This window comes from Panthera pardus, unplaced genomic scaffold (genome assembly GCF_024362965.1).
Source record: "Panthera pardus isolate Hobbes unplaced genomic scaffold, ASM2436296v1 HiC_scaffold_1, whole genome shotgun sequence".
NCBI classification, from domain to species: domain Eukaryota; kingdom Metazoa; phylum Chordata; class Mammalia; order Carnivora; family Felidae; genus Panthera; species Panthera pardus.
Window position 1 is genome coordinate 66,433,567 of NW_026526654.1, and position 18,574 is coordinate 66,452,140.

Below are 18,574 nucleotides of genomic sequence, written 5' to 3' on the forward strand. Positions count from 1 at the left end.
TTTTTTATTCAATTTTGGGATCTCCTTTACTTCCAGGAGGATTATACTTCCCTATCCTTTTATTTTATTTTATGTTAATGTGAAATTTATCGTCAAATTGGTTTCCATACAACACCCAGTGCTCATCCCAACAGGTGCCGTCCTCAATGCCCATCACCCACTTTCCCCTCCCTCCCACCCCCCATCAACCCTCAGTTTATTCTTATCACAATCTGCTGCTTCTGTCTAAACAACGGGGCTGTGATTGTTTAAATGAGAGAGGGTGCCGAAGCAGACAGGCTAAGACTGACAGCTACAATATTTAGCTGAGAACTCTGAAACCCTCAATGCAATCCTCCACAGTCTTGGTTAAGAAATAAGACCACGTTTCTCCTCATCTGGTGCTGTCACTGCAGTATATGAATGAGAACTGCTTCATAAAACACAAGTTAAAAGAAGTTGTCTATTTTGTTACAAAGTATTCTAAAGGCAAAGTGAACCCAGAAAAGCTCTTGAGGTTGGATCCCAGACAGCCAGACTGAGCTCTAGGTTCTAAACAAGCATTATTATTAGCCTGTGGTCTTAAAAAGCTTTTGCTCTGTCCTTTTAAAAAGCCTGGTCAGTGTGGACAAAAACTGTTACATTAATGCAACAGATTCAATATAACCACAGTTTTCAAAAACTGGGGATTCTGGGCTTGAGTATTCCTGACATCTTCCTCCTACAGCCCCCCGCGCATCCATTAATAAAAAGCCACGCCATTAATAACATCTGTGGCTTAGTTCATACCTTCATTTCTGCTGAGTTCGATGTCCGCAAACAACCCAATCTTGATGACCTGCCACAGAAGTCCCAGGACCAGGTAAGGCTTCCCCTCCTTCAAGTCCTCAGCCCCGATGTTAACCACGTGGCATCCAATGGCTGAGGCAGAATTCAGAGCCAGGTTCAGATTCTCCTGAGGGAGGAAAGTTGTACAAATTTCAGTTTTGACTTTGCAGATGGCAAAACGGTCGACAACAATGTTTTGCTTCTGGAAAGTTCACAGGTCTAGAGGCCTGGTCTTCACTAGACTTTAACATCGAAAAAAAGCAGTAACACCTGAAAGAGGAAATCTTTCAGAGAAACCCAGGCACTGGGCTTATAAGCGGTGTCTGTTCAATCAAACCGGCTCCCTGAGTTGAAGGCCCACCCTGGGCCGGAGGAAACTAAAGAGTGTTCCATTTTTCTATTTTGCCCTGTGATGGAGCCTACCCACTCAACATCCCCACTGGGCCAGACAGAGAGGGGTACCTTTGAGGGTGGTCATTGTCTTGTCACTGGCTATCATTAATAGCACAAGTGTTGATGTAAATCAAGGTCATAAAAGAGAGTAACAAAACAGCTTTTTGACTTTCAGATTGGGTATTAAGGGAATGAAAAAGATAAAAATCAAATTCCTGGGAAAGAGAGAGTGGTGTTCACTAAGACAATTTACTGAGTATCCATAATACTAGGGACCTTAAGTACACATACACCTACACACACTCACACACACATGCACACATACAAATATAGACCACCTGTTCTTTTTTTTTTTTTTTTAATTTTTTTTTAACATATATTTATTTTTGAGACAGAGAGAGACAGAGCATGAACAGGGGAGGGTCAGAGAGAGGGAGACACAGAATCCGAAACAGGCTCTAGGCTCTGAGCTGTCAGCACAGAGCCCGACGCGGGGCTCAAACTCACGGACTGTGAGATCGTGACCTGAGCCGAAGTCAGCCGCTCAACCGACTGAGCCACCCAGGCGCCCCTAGACCACCCGTTCTTAGAACTAGCAACAACACACGTGATGTATCTCAAACACGGTTGGAATAGAATCAATGACATTTTCAGCCTAGAATCTATATCCTCTTCTTGGGTCCGCAAAGGAGAAGATTTTGAGGTAGGGATGTACAGAAGTCGTTTTTATGACAAACTAAAAACGAAACACAGGCTACCGGTGACTTGGAACTATTGGGGGGGGGGGAATAAAGTGGGGTTTTGCCTTGGTGGAGAGCTCAAATGATGAATAAAAACACCGTTTCTATTTATGGCCAAGATTAAAATTTAACCTCAAGGTTAAATTTAACAGTAAGCACGTTCATATATGGTTAATCATCGTTCTCACTTTGGTTACCCCTCGCATGTTAAAAGTACACGGCGTTGCTTACGCCAAACGGCATAATATATTGTTCATGATTTAAGTAGTGAGACACGGTTCCAGAACGAGAGAATCACAATAATGTTAAAACGCTGGGACAGAACATAGAAATACGGCTTACTTAACCACTGGTTACCGTTCCAGTTAATTCACAAATTGAAGGCATAAAACCAGGTTATATTTATCACACCAGTGGCCGTGGCCAATACCACTGGGAGGCTGCCAGAGCATTTCCCGTCTCTCAGCCCTTCAATTCTTAGAAAGGCTTATCTTTTCAGCTAAAATGCTGCATGTTTGGCATCAGCTCAAAGATAAACTGCTAGGGAAAGTCTGAGTTGAAACTTTAGCCAATGTGAATTGTATTCATAATTGCCAAAACAAACGACGCCCGGCCACTACTGCTAATGTCCCACATATGGTCCCCCTCCCCGGCCCCCCTGCTCTGTTAATGAAAGACAAAAACAAAACGTCTTTCTCTGTCCCGCTAGTCATGACAAATCACCAGCCGCAAACCTGAGTTCTGGAATAATGGCCAAGCCCCCGGAAAAGGCTGACTCTGCAGTTCCGGGGCTCACGCATCCCAAACACAATCCTATATTTCGGTAACGGAGAGAAGACCTACCTGAATGGTGAAGGGGGTGAGTTTCTTTTTGTTGATTGTTCTTTCATCAATTGTGTCTGGCACTGAGAGGTTGATCATTTTACTGAGAAAGAAACAATTAAATTAAAGAAAGCTGGCTTCCGAATGACAGAGTCCAGTAATATTGAATTTGAATTCTAGCAATACCAGAAACACGTAAGACCACGATATAATTCGTGTGACCCAGTGTTTCGATATCAAATCAGTTATGCGATTTTGACTAGATTCACACTATCTATGGGAAAGGTTAATGTTCCTGAAATCATACTAATATACTGAGGCAGGCAATAAGGACCCCGCTTTATTCATGTACCTAACAAGCTGCGAAATCATCCTGGTTTCTTTAGCATATTAGGAAATTCTGGGTAGAAAGCCAAGGCAAATTCACCAGGAGTGCTTTGCTTTCTCAGCTGTGAAAATTGTCCCCACTATATAAATGACCATCTATACACTTCTGAGCTCATGTAATGTCGAAATTTCTATCTGACACTTGGTGGAACTCTATACTTTTAACTAAGTGGATGATAAAATGTTTTATACTCTGCTGTACCTGTTACACCCACTGTTGTATCAATGCTGGAGAAATTTCACCCAGGGAAGTGTCTAATATATTGATCAGACATCTGCAGTGAGCAGTTATTATTTATGAAAAACTGATTTGACTCATTTAGCATTCATTTAACAACTTCAGTGGAGCATAAAAAATACATTTCCTTAGGTCACCTCCACTTTATTTAAAGAAAGGAAGTTGAAAAACCAAATCCAAAGGAACAACAACAAATTCAAAGACTTGTAAACTTGACCCTGGCTATTTGTGTCTAATGAGAAATCAGCATTAACATTTTTTCCTAACAATTTTTATGCAACTGCCTTTTTTTGGGGTGGCCTTTAAAGATGTATTTCCGTAACTTTGTCGTGTGTGTGTGTGTGTGTGTGTGTGTGTGTGTGTGTTTCCATATATTTAAATAAAAGATACTTTACTGCGATTCAGGCAAAACCAACCCCTAAATTATTATTTGAAAAATCTGAAGCTGTTGGTGAACTAGAAGCCTTGGGAAATGGTAGGAGGGAGGGGTGGTTCAGAAAGTATAAGGTAACCTTGCTCTTGAAAAGCTTATGGTCCAATTATGGAGACAAAATATATCGATATGAAAAGTTACCCAACAGTCCAAAAGAAGAACATTATGATGGCTCCCAAAGTACCACGAATATGCGCTTTAAGAATCCATTGAAGGGAGAGACCACCGGAGGATTGGAATAGACCAAAAACTATCATGGTAAATGGATTTCCATAGGAGGATATGATGGGAAGGGCATTCTTTTTTTTTTTTTTTTTTTTAGAATATGTTTATTTTCAGGTAGAGTGTGTGTGAACAGCGAAGGGACAGAGAGAGACAGGGAGAGACAGACAGAATCCCAAGCCGGCTCTGCACTGTCAGCACAGAGCCCGACGTGGGGCTTGATCTCACGAACCATGAGATCGTGACCTAAGCCAAAACCAAGAGTCAGATGCTTAACCAACTGAGCCACCAAGGCACCCCCATGGAAAGGCATTCTTAAAAAGGAGAATAAAAGGCAAAGCCACAGTTACAGTTATGAGCAGGACGTGTACGGGGAAGAGTAAGTATGGTTGCTGATGTAGCCATTCCCGCAGCCATTCACTCAGTGTCCCACGCTGGGTCCCTGAGTCATGGGGGTCTTGGGAGGTAAAGCTAGCAGGAGACTGAGGGAAGATGATGGGGTGCTTTGTGGGCCAACCGAAGGAATTAGGATTTGCTCCTGCCTACATTTTGTATGTCTTTTTTTTTTTTTGGCAGTTGAAATTTTTAAAAATGAAATCTCATGGTGAACTCTAATAAATAAAATACCAAAAGCAGAATTGCCCTGCTCAGAGCAGGGAAGAGGGGGTTTTAAATCTTGCCCATCCATCCTTCCCTTCAACTCCTGAGCTCACCTGGGATTGGCTATTCCAAGCCCTTTCTTTCATTAATACCGTGTCTTACAATGGCATTAGAAGCTGCTAAAGCAAGAGCTACAGAAGTATTTCAAAGACACCATGAGGACCAATTGTTGTAGAGGCCTTCCGCAAACAGAATGCATTCCTCTTTTTCCAGGTGTCCTCAGCATTTGAATTGCATGTTTGTACGTACCACTCAAAAGTCTCTGCATAAGGACTGGCACTGGGTTGCTTCAATCATCACGCTGCTATGCTGAATCTAGGTACTTTCAGATGAAGCCAAGTGGCATATGTTCCAAAAGTAATTGCTTTTGACCTTGTATTATTGTATCTCCACCTGTGTTTGTCTGTATACTGTGCATCCCTCCCCTCCAACCAAGCAACAGCAGCTTTACGTGTCTCGTTATAAGTTGCTTTTGAAATTAGTTTGCTTTCCGGGACCTGCCAAGTGCAAGTGCAGAAAGCATTTCAAGTCCCGCTGAGCGCCAAAGGACGCTGGCCTAGGATAAAGACAATCAACTGCCGGTATTCCAGAAAATTCCAGGAAGGTCTTAGAAACCAAGAAGGAAGCGTTATTTACCAAAGGACAATGCCATCTCCCACGGCACTGAAGAGATCATTTGTGTTTGGATTCATTGGGATAACATGTCGACAGTCAGGGTCATTTTCCAGGGCTTTGTTTATCCAGTTGACAAAGGCAAACTTCTCTTCCTCTGCAAGTAAATGATAAAAATGGCTTATTTGCAAAGTGAAAATCTGACATAAAATTATGTACATGGATCTCAGATTGCCATGCCCAGGAGAGCCATTGAGATGCTATCTGGTCCCTTATCCTATCATCTTACGTTGATTGACGCTGAAAAATCTCAGTGACTTGGGGACCAGGCACAGGACCTCTATTCACTCCAAGTCATTAAACATATGGCAAGCAGATTTAATAATATCTAATTATTATATATTAGATATAATAGATATATAACATGTAACTATATTTGTAAACGTTAGAGATATATTTTATTTATATTTAGATACAATTTAAATATGAATGTGATCTAATGCTTACAGGATAAAACTCAGCGGCTGCCTTCAGCCCAGCCAATTTAAATGTGAGATGATCACAGATAATCCCTACAAAATCTTTGAGCTTCTGTATATAATTGTTATGAAATAAAATCCTGTGTGATATAATCTTTCTTTCTTATCAATAAAGCTGCCAGAAGTTGATTTCAGAAGTTTTAATGAAACCTCACGCTATGCCTTACAGCCCAGTACGGTGTTTCCCAAATTGTGTGTCACTGGAAACACAGAAGAATCCCGAGTCACCAAAGTTCGAGTCTTCATTGTCTTGAATATTCATAATGCATATTTATATGATTTCTGTATTTAAAAGTAAAAGGTTAAACACTGCCTTCACGATCACAAATGGTACTTAACCATGAACTTATCTTTAAGATCCACTAACGTGTTAAAGAACTCAGTTTGGGATTCGTTGGATTACTGTACCGTTTGAATTTTTAATAGTTTCCATTAGGGCTGTTGGATGGCAGCCTGTAAAATAAATACACAGTTTCCTTCCAAATCAGTAAAAACATAATATTCTTGACCCATCAGTGGGCATTGAGAATAATCATGAAGCGTGGAGGAGATACAAGCCTGAATAGTTCATTTTATCCAAAAGATTTATAAAGGAATTCTGGCAGCCTCAATGTATTATTTATGTATGTATGTATTTATTTATTTATTTAATTTTTTAAAATTTACATCCAAATTAGCATATAGTGCGACAACGATTTCAGGAGTAGATTCCTTAGTGCCCCTTCCCCTTTTAGCCCAGCCCCCCTCCCACAGCCCATTAACCCTCTGTTTGTTCTCCATGTTTATGACTCTGTGACATTTTGTCCCGCTCCCTGTTTTTATATTATTTTTGTTTCCCTTCCCTTATGTTCATCTGTTTTGTCTCTTAAAGTCCTCGTATGAGTGAAGTCATGTGACATTTGTCTTTCTCTGACTGACTAATTTCATTTAGCATAATACCCTCCAGCCTCAATGTATTTTTCTTTCAATATATGAAGTTTATTGTCAAATTGGTTTCCATTCAATGTATTCTTTCAATGCTGTTGAGATTACTTGGTATTGGACTCTACCTAGAACTAGGTTTGCTCCTCCTCCATCACGTCCCTGGAATTAGCCCGCCAACCACAGGGAAACAGGCAGTAGTCAATACACTCGCGTTGGCTTCTGTGTCGGTTTGCACCCCTTAGGTTTCACACTGAGTTTAGAAGGTGGAGCCCCAGAAGGCACGGATCCTTTCCATATGGCTCCCTCTCCCGCTACCCCCCCAGTCTCTCCTCGTGCCAGCACCCTCCCCACTTCCGCTGGGACAGCGCACCTGAATACGAGTGCTGGGTGCCGACGCTGGACTGCTCCGAAGTACCACCGATCGCACAGATGCCTTCCTTCTTGTTGATCGCCTTCCTAAAGGTCTTGGCAACCTCTGTGCTTTTCAGGCCATGGAAAACCTGCAAAAATGGAATGTATCTTTAGAAACCCTATCTGTGATCAAGAGAATCCCAAAGGGAAGAATATGTAATAGTGAGGCGGGGAGGGTGGGAATCCATTTCTGGATATTTCTCAGGTTGAGGCTCTAAGCTTCAAACGCATCTCCGTGCGTCCTGCCTCGTACCCACCTTGATAAACTCATCAAAGCTGATCCTCCCATCCTGGTCCAGATCACCTGTAGCCATCAGGTTTTCTGTAATTTCTCTCACTTTGTACCCAGGCAGAGGCAGGCAAGCAGCCTTGAACAAATCATTCAACTCGTTGCAGCTGATGTACCCATTGCCATCGGTATCTGCAAGGCAAGAGAGGACTTGAAGTTTCAGGGGAGTTCAGGAAACAGGATAAAGGGGTGGGGGAAGGCGAGACGGGAGGTGAGTGGGCTGGAGGGGCAATCATTCGGGGGTCGCAGCCTGACCCCATGCGAGAGTCAGAGTCTCGCAAGAGGCCTGTTTCTACCGGGGAGGGGCACTAGCGTCACTTCCAACATCCACGCGTCATAACGTCACAGCAGAGGTTCTGGCAACAGAATCTGAAGAGACTTTTACAGAAAGAGACGGGAAAATACATCACAAGCTTAGAGATACAAAGCCAGAGTATGGAATAGCAGAAAAGCAAAGGAAACCAAGGAAATCAGACCAGATAAGAATATGAGAAAAGCGGCAGGGGTGAGAGGGTCCATATTCCATGTTTTGATAGAGAAAGAAGCCATCTTCCTAAAGCAGATGTTTCAAAATTAAGTTCCCTCAGCTCCTCTAACCAATACCGCTGTATTCCTTTCACTTCCGCTATTTGGCTCATGTTACCGATTCACTGAATCTGTCCTGAAGCTACTCAGCAAAGAAGAGAATCATGTGACTCGAGCTGCAGGCCTGCTCACCAACTTTGGCAAAAGCTTCTCTGAGCTCCATCATTTCTTCATCGGACACTGATCCTCTGGCCATTTTTATTGCTTTCGGCAACAGATCTGAGGAAGGAGAAGAACATAAGGAATGACTTCCGTGCGTCTTAACTCTTAAAGTACCACAGTAAGCAGCAATTTCCATTTATCAAATGAAGAAAATATCCCTCCGTATCCCTCACGATTTATACATATCTTCCCCATATGTCTCCATATCTTCCCTTATTCTTAACCGTCCACGTGGCCTCCAATTGGCCCTCACCACTCCCTCCTCTCCCTGGGTCTACAGACTGTTCCACATCAGGAGCCGGAGCTGATTCCCTCCCCCTTGAACCTGGGCTGACCCTGTGTCTGCTTTGACCATTGAGGAGGCAGCAGGAGCCATGTCTGGGACTGGAACCTTCTGGCTCCTTCCTTTGGGAACGCTCAGTCTTAGGATATTCCCTCTTGGAAACCAAGTGCCATGCTCTGAGATGTCCAACCCGCATGAAGAAGCCAACGAAGGACCGGGTACTCTGCTCACCTGTCCCTGCTGGGCTCCCAGCTGACAGCTAGCCTCAACCGCCAGGCACCAGAAATTCTACACGCGGATCTTTTACAATTACACACGGAGTAGGCCACTTTGGACATTCCAGCTAATTTGAGACCCTAGATGTCCACGGTCCCCCGTCAAATCACACAAAACAGAAAAACCACCCAGCTGTGCCCAGTGAACAGAATCGAGAGATACGGTAAAATGACTGTTGTGGTAAATCACTAAGTCTTGGAGTCGTGTGCTGCATGGAAATATACCACTATAACACTTAACTTTTACATAAATGCCTTTTTTAGAGATGATGTCATGTTCACATTTACAATTAGTATGTTTGGCCAAGCCAACAGGTAACTTTTATAACTTCAAAGGGAGTTTTCAAAGTTCTCTCAATATTGAGGGAAAGGGGAAGGGAACCTGACCCTCTAATAATTCATATGTGGGAATCTCAGGGACTTTCTAGGTGTTCTTGTTTTCGGAAAGGCTAGTCTTGCTGGGAAAACTTAAATGCCAGCGCTGGAGTTAATTTCCCCTTCCCTGTGCTTTATTGCTGCCCTCTAGTGGGTAGAAAGAGAATGAAACAGAAAACGGATTATATTCTCCATGCCCCTAGCTAATCCACACCAGAATATTTGAAATTGCAGTTCCACTAAAGCTTGCTGGATTTCCTGGTGGTGAAGGGATAAGCAGGGTGGGAGTGCGGATGATGGGGTATTTTTACATGTAATTATAATTTGAGCATTTCAGTGAAGTTACTGATGTTTTGCAAATATGTTACATCTGTGAAATGCCTGGGTGGCTCAGTCAGTTAAGCGTCTGACTCTTGATTTCAGCTCAGGTCATGATCTCATGGTTCATGGGACTGAGCCCAACATCCGGCTCTGCCACGGACACTGTGGAGCCTGCTTGCGATTCTCTGTCTCCCTCTCTCCCTGCCCCTGCCCTGCTCTCTCTCTCTCTCTCTCTCTCTCTCTCAAAAATAAACAAACATTTAAAAAACATATTTCACATTTGTTACAGGATATTACTTTAAATGAATTTCCTTTTCTATGTTTTCACAGCATTTTATAGTGCTATACTTGTTCTCAGTGCCAACCAATCAGCAACCACATAAAAAGGGAAGCAAGCTTAACACTTAGATCTATAGTTCAAAAATGCCTTACGCTCAATTTGGCTTATCCACCAACTTACTCTTTTGTTATGTACACATATTGGTGGCGTCAAACTTTGGTTTCCCCCCAAATCCTTTGTTAACAGAAGCTTTACATGTAGATTGAAGCAAACAAGACAAAATAACAACTCTGAGAGGCGTTGGCTGAAGAAATTCAAATGTTCCCCTGCGTCTACTATCCCACTTCCTGTGAGCTTATGTACCAGTAGGAACTCCAGGGAGCATGATTTGAAAGTCAAAGGCTTAGAGGTGCCTGGGTAGCTCAGTCGGTCAATCATCCGACTGGGGCTCAGGTCATGATCTCGAGGTCCGTGAGTTCAAGCCCCGCGTCGGGCTCTGGGCTGACAACTCAGGGCCTGGAGCCTGCTTCAGATTTGTGTCTCCCTCTCTCTCTGTCCCTCCCTTGATAATCAAAATAAACATTTAAAAAAGAAAATCAGAGAATTAGATACTGTTGCTATTTCAATTCCTCTAAAAATATGTTTTATTATCAATAATAATTTTATTAGTTGCCTCATGTATCTAAAAAGGTTCACTGGGTTCTCTGAAGGAAGGTAAAACTGCACAGAACTTAACTGTAATAAGCAAATATTTACACAGCACAATAACCCTCAGGGACAGGCAATGGCTATCTGACTTTCTTGCCTTCCTCACTCCTCTCCTTTCCTTTTTTTCTCTGCCTCTCTCTGTCTCCCTCCCTTTTTTAAAAAATTTTTTCTTCCTTTCCTTCCATCCACTCATCCTCCCTTCCTCCCATCCTTCCTTCCTTCTTCCTCCCTCACCAAGCCTTGTTCCAAAAACAATTTGAGCCAGCTTACAAAGTTACACCCAAGCGTAAGAATTAAATGAATGAAATCATGTAATTGTTAAGGAGGAGAGCCACGCCTAGGTAAGACAAGATAATGGCAGGGGGGCTTTAATCCTTCAAGTCCACAGTTAAGACTGCGTATTTTGCTCGAAGCAGGCTGAAAATCTAGTTCCAAGTTCTCTAGAAGCGAATGCAAAAAGGGAAATGTCATCAGTTACATACTTCACTCCATCTCTAAGAGCCAAACAAACCAATGTTTTTTTAGGACCACAGAACTGAGGTCTCATAGCAATAACTTCACCCAGGAGAGGACACTTGTGAGGTGCAGTAAACACTAGCTTTGTGTTTATTATAATGTCCCTCAATGAAATCTGATGGCATAAATATAGATATATATTCCCATTTTGTAGAACAGGAAACAGAAGCTCAGAGAAGTTAGGACACATATCTCAGATCACACAGCCAGGGAGAGGAGCAGCCAGGATTCCAATTCTCAGTCTTTTCTCTTCCCTCATGCTGTCTACTCAGGTTCAATGCCTCCACACTTCTGCTAGACATTGTTTGTCCACCCATATGCTCACTCAGCAATTATTAACCATCTAATATATATACTCCATGGGAGATTTTAAAAAATCCGTAACGCAGAGAGCCTATCTAGGTATTCTAGCTTAGGAAGATTTTGCTTTCATGTGTGAGGGAAGCAAAGCTTCTGTGCTAAGAAATTCGTACATAACTTTGTACCCTTTTCTAAATCCTTGTTGAGTAATTTGGCCTAGATTTCCTTTATGCCCTTACAAATATTCCATATACACATCAGGAGAAGGTTCTCCATCACATTTCCACAAGATCTTTGATAAAATCCAAGGGGCTTTAGACCTAGAGGTGGCTGGCCTTTCTTGTTCTTAGGTGCCTTAATTCACACTTCCTGGTTCATGGATGCTCATGGGGTTGTTATGAGATAAATTCATTCATTTACCAGTATTTTCTAAATGCCTGCTACAAGCCAGGTGCTGTTCTCATTTCAGGTGAGGCATGTCTACACTGCCCTAGTTACCCGAAAAGCAGGGAACAATGTTAAAGGTAGAAGCTTGAACGGGATCTCTGAGTCTGAACTTAACCCCATCCTTTGACATAAGCATTTCAGACCTTCGAGCACTGTAAGGGGCTAGGGAGAAACACAAGTGAAGGCAAAAATGAGACTGCGTCTTAAGGGTCAAGAGCAGGGCCAAAGAAGCAACAAAAGAGTCATCGTATTAGATGAGAAAGAAAATCTCAAGACCACAGTGCAATGGAAAAGCTGAGAAAATGAATGGCATGGCCCGTTCAAATTAAAGACCGAGAAGGGGTGGGAGAAGCGTTATTTTAAAATCATGTAGTTTTTAAGCACCATTGCAAGTAGGTCAAGATGAAAAACCTGGGCATCTGGAGAACAGTATTTTTTCAAAGAGATTTATAAACGGGGAAGATCAACTTAGAGAAGCCGTAGAGTGAGACAGCCCTCACATTTTAAGGTTCCAAAATCCCTGAGTGGTTTGCGAGCCAGAGGAAAATTCCTTTAAAAGGTGCATTGGAGAAGCAACAGCCAACAGCCCAAGTTACTATGATGCTGCCTTGTGTGGGGGCCCCAACACAAATATACACCTGGAGAGGGTCTCTTGTTCTGTCAAAATGGGCAGTAAGTCTTGGAGACACAAGCCAACTCGTAGAGGCAGGAGGAACTTAAGGAATAATTCATTACAACTCCTTCGTTCTTGAGATCAGAACACTAGAGTTTCAATGAGATTAAAGGCCATGTCTCTGTCCAAGTTCTAGAGTACTAAATGTAGTTGCTGGTGAGCAGAGCGGGAGAAGGATGAAGGGACCATCAATAGGGCCTATTAAGGTCCATAGCTGAGAGGAGACCCTTTAACTAATTGAACTGAATGTGCAAATGGCAGCATGTTCACAAAGCCGAGGAGCAGGAAGAGGAGGTCATTAACACCATGCAGATCAGACCATTTCTAAGAAGGGTATCGCTGGGGTTAGAATCAAATCTGAGGTACTTTACACAGTCTATTGATGCGTTTGCCTGGAAAAAATATACCCACTTCGTGCCCACTTGAAGGCACGGGTGGTATTAACATTTGTCAGATTCATAAGGATAGTAAGTTAGGGTTTCAGTTTGCAAATTGCTGGCCCCACACTGGCCACAGTCTCCAGAGAGGTCGCTGCAGGAATGGGATGTACTGAGGCATTTAGAGCCTGAAACGAGGGTTTGAGGAAAACATGTTCCTTCCAGTTTCCACTCTACTGCTCCTGCGTTAAGTGGGGCCCCCCTTTCGTTGTTTCCAGTTTTATTGGGAAATACTTGACATAGCATCACTGTGTGAGTTTAAGGCGCACAGCAGGACGGTTTGATTGACATGTGATCAGAATAGGTTCAGCTAACACCCATTTTCTCATCCAGACGCAATAAAAACCAAAGAAAGAGGAAAGAACACAGGGGGAAATTTTTTCTCCTTGGGAGGACAACTCTTAGGATTTACTGGCAACGATTCTCCTATATACCATACAGAAGGGCTAACTGCAGCCACAGGGTCGTATATCACATCCCTAGGACTTACTGATCTTCCAGCTGGAAGTTTGCATCTTTTGACCACCTTCCTTCAATTCCTCCTCCCCCACCACCTGCCTCTGGTAACCACAAGTCTGATCTCTTCTTCCATAAGCTTAGTTCTAGTTGTATGTATATATGTATTTTAAGATTCCACAAAAAGTGAGATCAGGCAGCATTTACCTTTCGCTGTCTGACTTCTTTCACTTAGCATAATGCCTTCAAGGTCCATCCACAGTCACAAATGGTAGGATTTCCTCCTTTCTATGGCTGAATGATATTCCATTGTATATACGTCACAACTTCTTTCTCCCTTATTAATGACGGCATCATCTAACTATGCCCTCCCAGAAACCATTTTAAGGTATCTCGCAAATCAGGGGTGAATTATGGAATCCTGTTTTAGAATCACTGCCCAAATCATAAATCTAAGAGTACAGACTCCCACCATTCATCTAAGTCACATCCGGCTGCCAGGTTTTCTGTGAGCACTTAAATGTATTAAATCAATAGCTCTAAAATTCCAAGACATTTGGCTGAAGAAAGTACCGGTTGTTCACTTTTATAAGATTATTTCCAAAGTCCTAAGAACGCCAGATAACCCCCCAAGTTGCAGAAGCCACAAAACCCGCTCATTTCTTTAGGTCAATGAGTTTTGAGTCTCTGCTTAGAGGAGGCTGGTATTTCCCAGGTCGGCAGTGAAAGAGAACTTCTGATAATGACTACTTAAGAATAAAAGCACCTAAACTCAAGTTCCCTAAAGTCTGAATACAGAAACTATTTGTGGGAGGTTGTTATAGAACACCGTGCTGTAGGATTTACAGAAAGAAATATAGTACATTCTCTAAAATAAATGCAACCGTGTAAGCTGAATTTTCTCTGAGGGGTTTCCTAACTGGTCATGAAAAGCAGCAGAAGGGATGAGGAAAGGTGACTGGCTAGGGTGAGATGCCCGTGGGCTGCATTTACTTCTGAGAGGTGGTAATGGTGTGCTGGTCAGTATTTCGGTTTGATATACTGATGCCCAGTTATATAACTGCCAGGATCAGGGAGGCATCTGTGACCCGGCATCACATTGCCAAGGGACTCTTTTTGAATGTGTCCTACTTTTCCTGCAACTTGACACAGTGGGTAAAATAAAACTGGAAACTCAGGACCCAGATTCCCAGCTTTGCCTCAATAATTTCAGGACAGCGCCAGGAGAAAGCTGTACAACTTCCGAATACGTGAATGAACAGTTAATAATCCAAAACAACGCGTAATCGAGAACGTCACTCATATTGCAATCTTTAGTGCTAGACTACGCTTACTGAAGAGGAACATAAAACACCTAAGACTCTGAAGCAAAATAGCATACCCATAAGTTTTTAAGAAGCCATCATGATAAGCTTCTACGAGACAAAGAAGCAGGTTTGCTTCACACAACTCTGTCCTCTTCATGTTACAAAGTAGGGGATGTAACCACCAGTGATTTACTGTAAGTTCTCAGGACCATTTTCGGGACGTTCCAAAGCTTAACGTAAAGGATGATTCTGAAAATGTAGTTTAACAATGACTTTGTTTTTAAGAAGCCATATAATTATAAACAGCGTCAAATATAGAGGACCATTTAGAGGAACTCTTACGAATTCTTTTTGTCAAGTCAAAATCTCCTTTAGATTGTCTTTTGTCCCCTCTCTCTCGATCTCTCTCTCCCTGCAGATACACTGATTTGCCTAAGGGCCTCCCCAGAGCACAGAACTGGGATCTCTACCACCTCTGCCCCCACGGTGCAGGAGTGGGTCAGGGGCACTGACCCGGTGGCTCTCTTCTCTAGCTCTCTCTCTCGGGTGGCCCGTGAACTCTCATGGGAAGCTGGCAGGCCAGGTCACTCTAACCCTGGTGAACGTGATGTTCTGGGGGCCTTTGTCGTCTGATCACAGTTGAGGGGCTTTGGAAGCTGTATATAACACAGCACACAGAGCCCAGCTCAGTTACCAACCAAGGAGTGCCCATCTCCCCACTTCCCCATGCTGCCTTGCTTCTCCCCACTTCCTTCCTCCCCCAACACCCCACCCCCACACTGCCTTGCTTCTCTACCGAGCTGCTCATGGCCATGAAGGGTGTGACACAGTGGGTGCCCGGGGGGCTAGGTTGGTTAAACTTCTGACTCCTGATTTTAGCTCCGGTCATAATCTCATGGTTCATGGGATCAAGCCCCACATGGGGCTCTGCGCTGATGGGGGGATTCTCTCTGCCCCTCCCTGCTTGTATTCTCTCGAAAAGAAAAGAAAAGAGAAGAGAAGGAAGGATGTGACACAGAACAAAACTCTTGCAAGCAAAGGGGATGCTCTAAGCTGGGGCTGGGGAGGCCCTCATTGCCTTGTCATCCCTCCCCTTCCCCGGGGTATATATAGGCAGTGACTCTCCTGGTGTTAACATCTTGAAAATCCCTTCATTCCACATTCTACCACAAGGACTTTAAGATCCAGACCCTTCCTTCTTGAAAGTTCAGGGTATCCTTGGGTTTTGTTTTTCAAAAAGCTGAATATTATTATGGACTGATAGATCACCCACTCTTCAGTTCAGTTACCTCAATATCAGACATCATTCATTCCTCGTTTTTTCATTCATCCATACTTTCTCCTCACCTACTAGTCTGTGTGCAAAGCACTGCTCTCCTTGCTGGGCTATAAGCGAGGGGGTCACAAAGCCTCGGGCTCTATGAAGCCCACAGTTACATCTCAGGTTTCAAATGTGACACAGAGACTATCGCTCACTTCTTGCAAAACGGTGAAATACGATGAGAAAAGCTCTGAAGATCAAAAATGGACAAGTGAAACAGGACCGCAAGGGGGAAAAAGAAGAGTAAGAAATTAACACAGAAACTTACCTAAACATACAAAGAGCAAACATCTTCACCAGCCATAAAATAAAGAGACCCAGATAATTTACACACTTGTACATCTCCAAGGAAACCACAACCAAAAACCTGGCAGAGACGGGAAGGAAATGTGGAGCTTGGGCTTGGGAGACCTAGGTTACTGCCCATCCGTGTGATATCAGGCTCTGTTTGGCCTCCCTGGGCCTCCGTTTCCTCATCTGTAAGTTGAGAAACGGAATCCCTTCCGTGTGAAAAGTTCCCAAAGTCTACTCTCTGGCTGGTAAGCGTCTGCACCAGTTAGGGCCCGGAGAAGGTGTGCTTCAAAGGAGCCTAGAAATAGGGGCAGGGGTGATCAGGAGCTGGGGCTATCACCCTGGTGGGTCCCACTCTGCCCCTCCCGGCTCCTGCTCTTACCTCAGCGGCAGGGAGAGCTCTGGCCTCGTGCATTGCCCTCACTGAGCAAGGCAGATGCCCACTGCTCGGACCGCTCAGTGCAGAGCAGGGCAGTTGGCGAGCTGCACGTGGGATCTCCTTTCTGACATGCCTCCGTGTACAGCTCAAGGCACGCCGATCCAGTTCCCTCCCAGTTTCTAGGCAAGACGGTAGGCAAACTGTCCCAGAAAGAGAGCCATCTACTATTTTCTTAAAAATATCTGAATCATGAAACCCTACAACCTCTCCGATGTCTCAAATCGCTACCCTGTAACCTAAATCTTTTGATACGATGAAAGCTTTCTCTCTCTCTCTCTCTCTCTCTCTCTCTCTCAGGCTATTCTCAGGGAGGAATTAGAGAATCTGCTCATTTCATAATGATTCTGTCACCTGCCTTTAACGACTGCCACCAGGCCTTTCAAAACAATTCTTTTAACCTGCTTTTGGGGGCTTGTCGTCCAAGTCTTTAACAGTTTTCTTTGCTATGGTCTGGGTCCAAGCCCACTTTCTTAAATGACAGAAGGATAACTGAGAAACAGAAGGTGGCAGTGAAGGGACCGCAGAGATGACCTATCTGGCCATGTTCCTCCCGCCACAGAGGAGAGAAATGACACCCAAGTTAAGAGATGCTCCCTGGCCCCACCCTGCCAGCCACCAGCTCTGCCTAGGGTGGCAGGTCTCTGCCTAGGGTGGCACAGGTCTCTGCCTAGGGTGGCATAGCCCGGGGCTGGGCCTCCAAGCTGTCTTATAAACCCTGCTGGCCACTGTGATGCCTGGCGGTGGGGTCTCCAGATAACTGCGTGCCTGACTCTGAGAGGACAGGAAAGGAACTGTGGAGACAGCAGTGGCCGAAAGGAGGGTAAAACCGGCCAGGATGCTCTAAGCCAGTGAACCAGGAGCACAGAGGAAATAACAAGGAACGGGTGCTAGAGTTCACCTGGATGTAATCTGCATATCACCATCTGGACTATGAAAACCCTCTGGGAATTCTAAATATCTGCTACTAAACAAATGTATACATCTGTGCATGTCTTGATTTCCTTATTTTGAGAGAGTCAGAGACGGCGTGAGCGGGGCAGGGGCAGAGACAGAGGAAAAGAGAGGGAAAATCCCAAGCAGGCTCCATGCTGCCAGTGCACAGTCCGATGGGCGGCTCCATCCCACGAACCAGAAGATTGTGACCTGAGCCGAAACCAAGAGTCGAACGCTTAACTGACTGAGCCACCCGGGTGCCCCCACATTTCCTCTTTCGGTAAATATCTGCCAAATACCTACTATATGCCAGGTCCTGGGCTAGATGCTGGCAACACAAAGGTAAGATGTGGCCGTGGCCTGGTTCGTAGGGAAGAGAGACACCAGTCACTAGAATACAGGGGGCAATTTAGAGCCATAGGAAGCGGGGAAATGGCTCTCTCCCGGAGAGCCAGGCACGGTTCCCACAGGAAGTGACAGGTGACCTGGAATTCCACAGATGAGAAAATGCTTAGAGTTCAGTCAGTCTTTTTTCTTATTCATGCCGGATGATTATGGATTAATCCCCACTTTTGTTGGAGTCCAAGAAAACAATGGCTAAAAGACAAATGAGAAGGCCAGGTAATGTTTACTGAGTGCTTCTTCAACGCTAAGTGTTTTATATGCATTTACCTCGAGCCACAGTCCTAGGGAACACTGTTATGATTTGCTCTTCAGAGACGAGGGAACTGAGATTATAATAACTGGCCCAGGGTTACCTTGCTGTGAACTAGGGAAGCCTCAGGCTGGCACAGAGCCTGGGGGTCGGTTGAGGCACCCTACACCCCACTACAGGCCAACACGATGTAGGTCTTCCTGGAGGCAGCTTTCCTCGTATCTGGGGTCACTGGATTTCTGTACCTTAAGGTTCTCTGCTCTCCTTCGGGGTTACTCAGCTCTGACCTCGAGTTCACTGGGGATACACACGCTTGGCAAGGTTTTACCTATG

General features: G+C 44.1%; 1 protein-coding gene across 3 annotated transcripts in view; it reads right to left on the minus strand.

The window, feature by feature from the left end:
* The window catches only part of LCP1 (lymphocyte cytosolic protein 1), a 52,548-nt gene that overhangs the window by 23,843 nt on the left and 10,131 nt on the right, over nucleotides 1-18,574 (minus strand). For all 3 annotated transcript variants that reach the window (XM_019447540.2, XM_053899398.1, XM_053899396.1), the window contains exons 2-7: nucleotides 8,195-8,281; nucleotides 7,446-7,609; nucleotides 7,148-7,277; nucleotides 5,339-5,471; nucleotides 2,784-2,865; nucleotides 769-934 (exon numbers count right to left, since the gene is read on the minus strand). In XM_019447540.2, coding sequence (XP_019303085.1) covers nucleotides 769-934; nucleotides 2,784-2,865; nucleotides 5,339-5,471; nucleotides 7,148-7,277; nucleotides 7,446-7,609; nucleotides 8,195-8,258 — 739 coding nt within the window. In that variant the 5' untranslated portion in view covers nucleotides 8,259-8,281. The remainder of the gene's footprint in view (nucleotides 1-768; nucleotides 935-2,783; nucleotides 2,866-5,338; nucleotides 5,472-7,147; nucleotides 7,278-7,445; nucleotides 7,610-8,194; nucleotides 8,282-18,574) is intronic.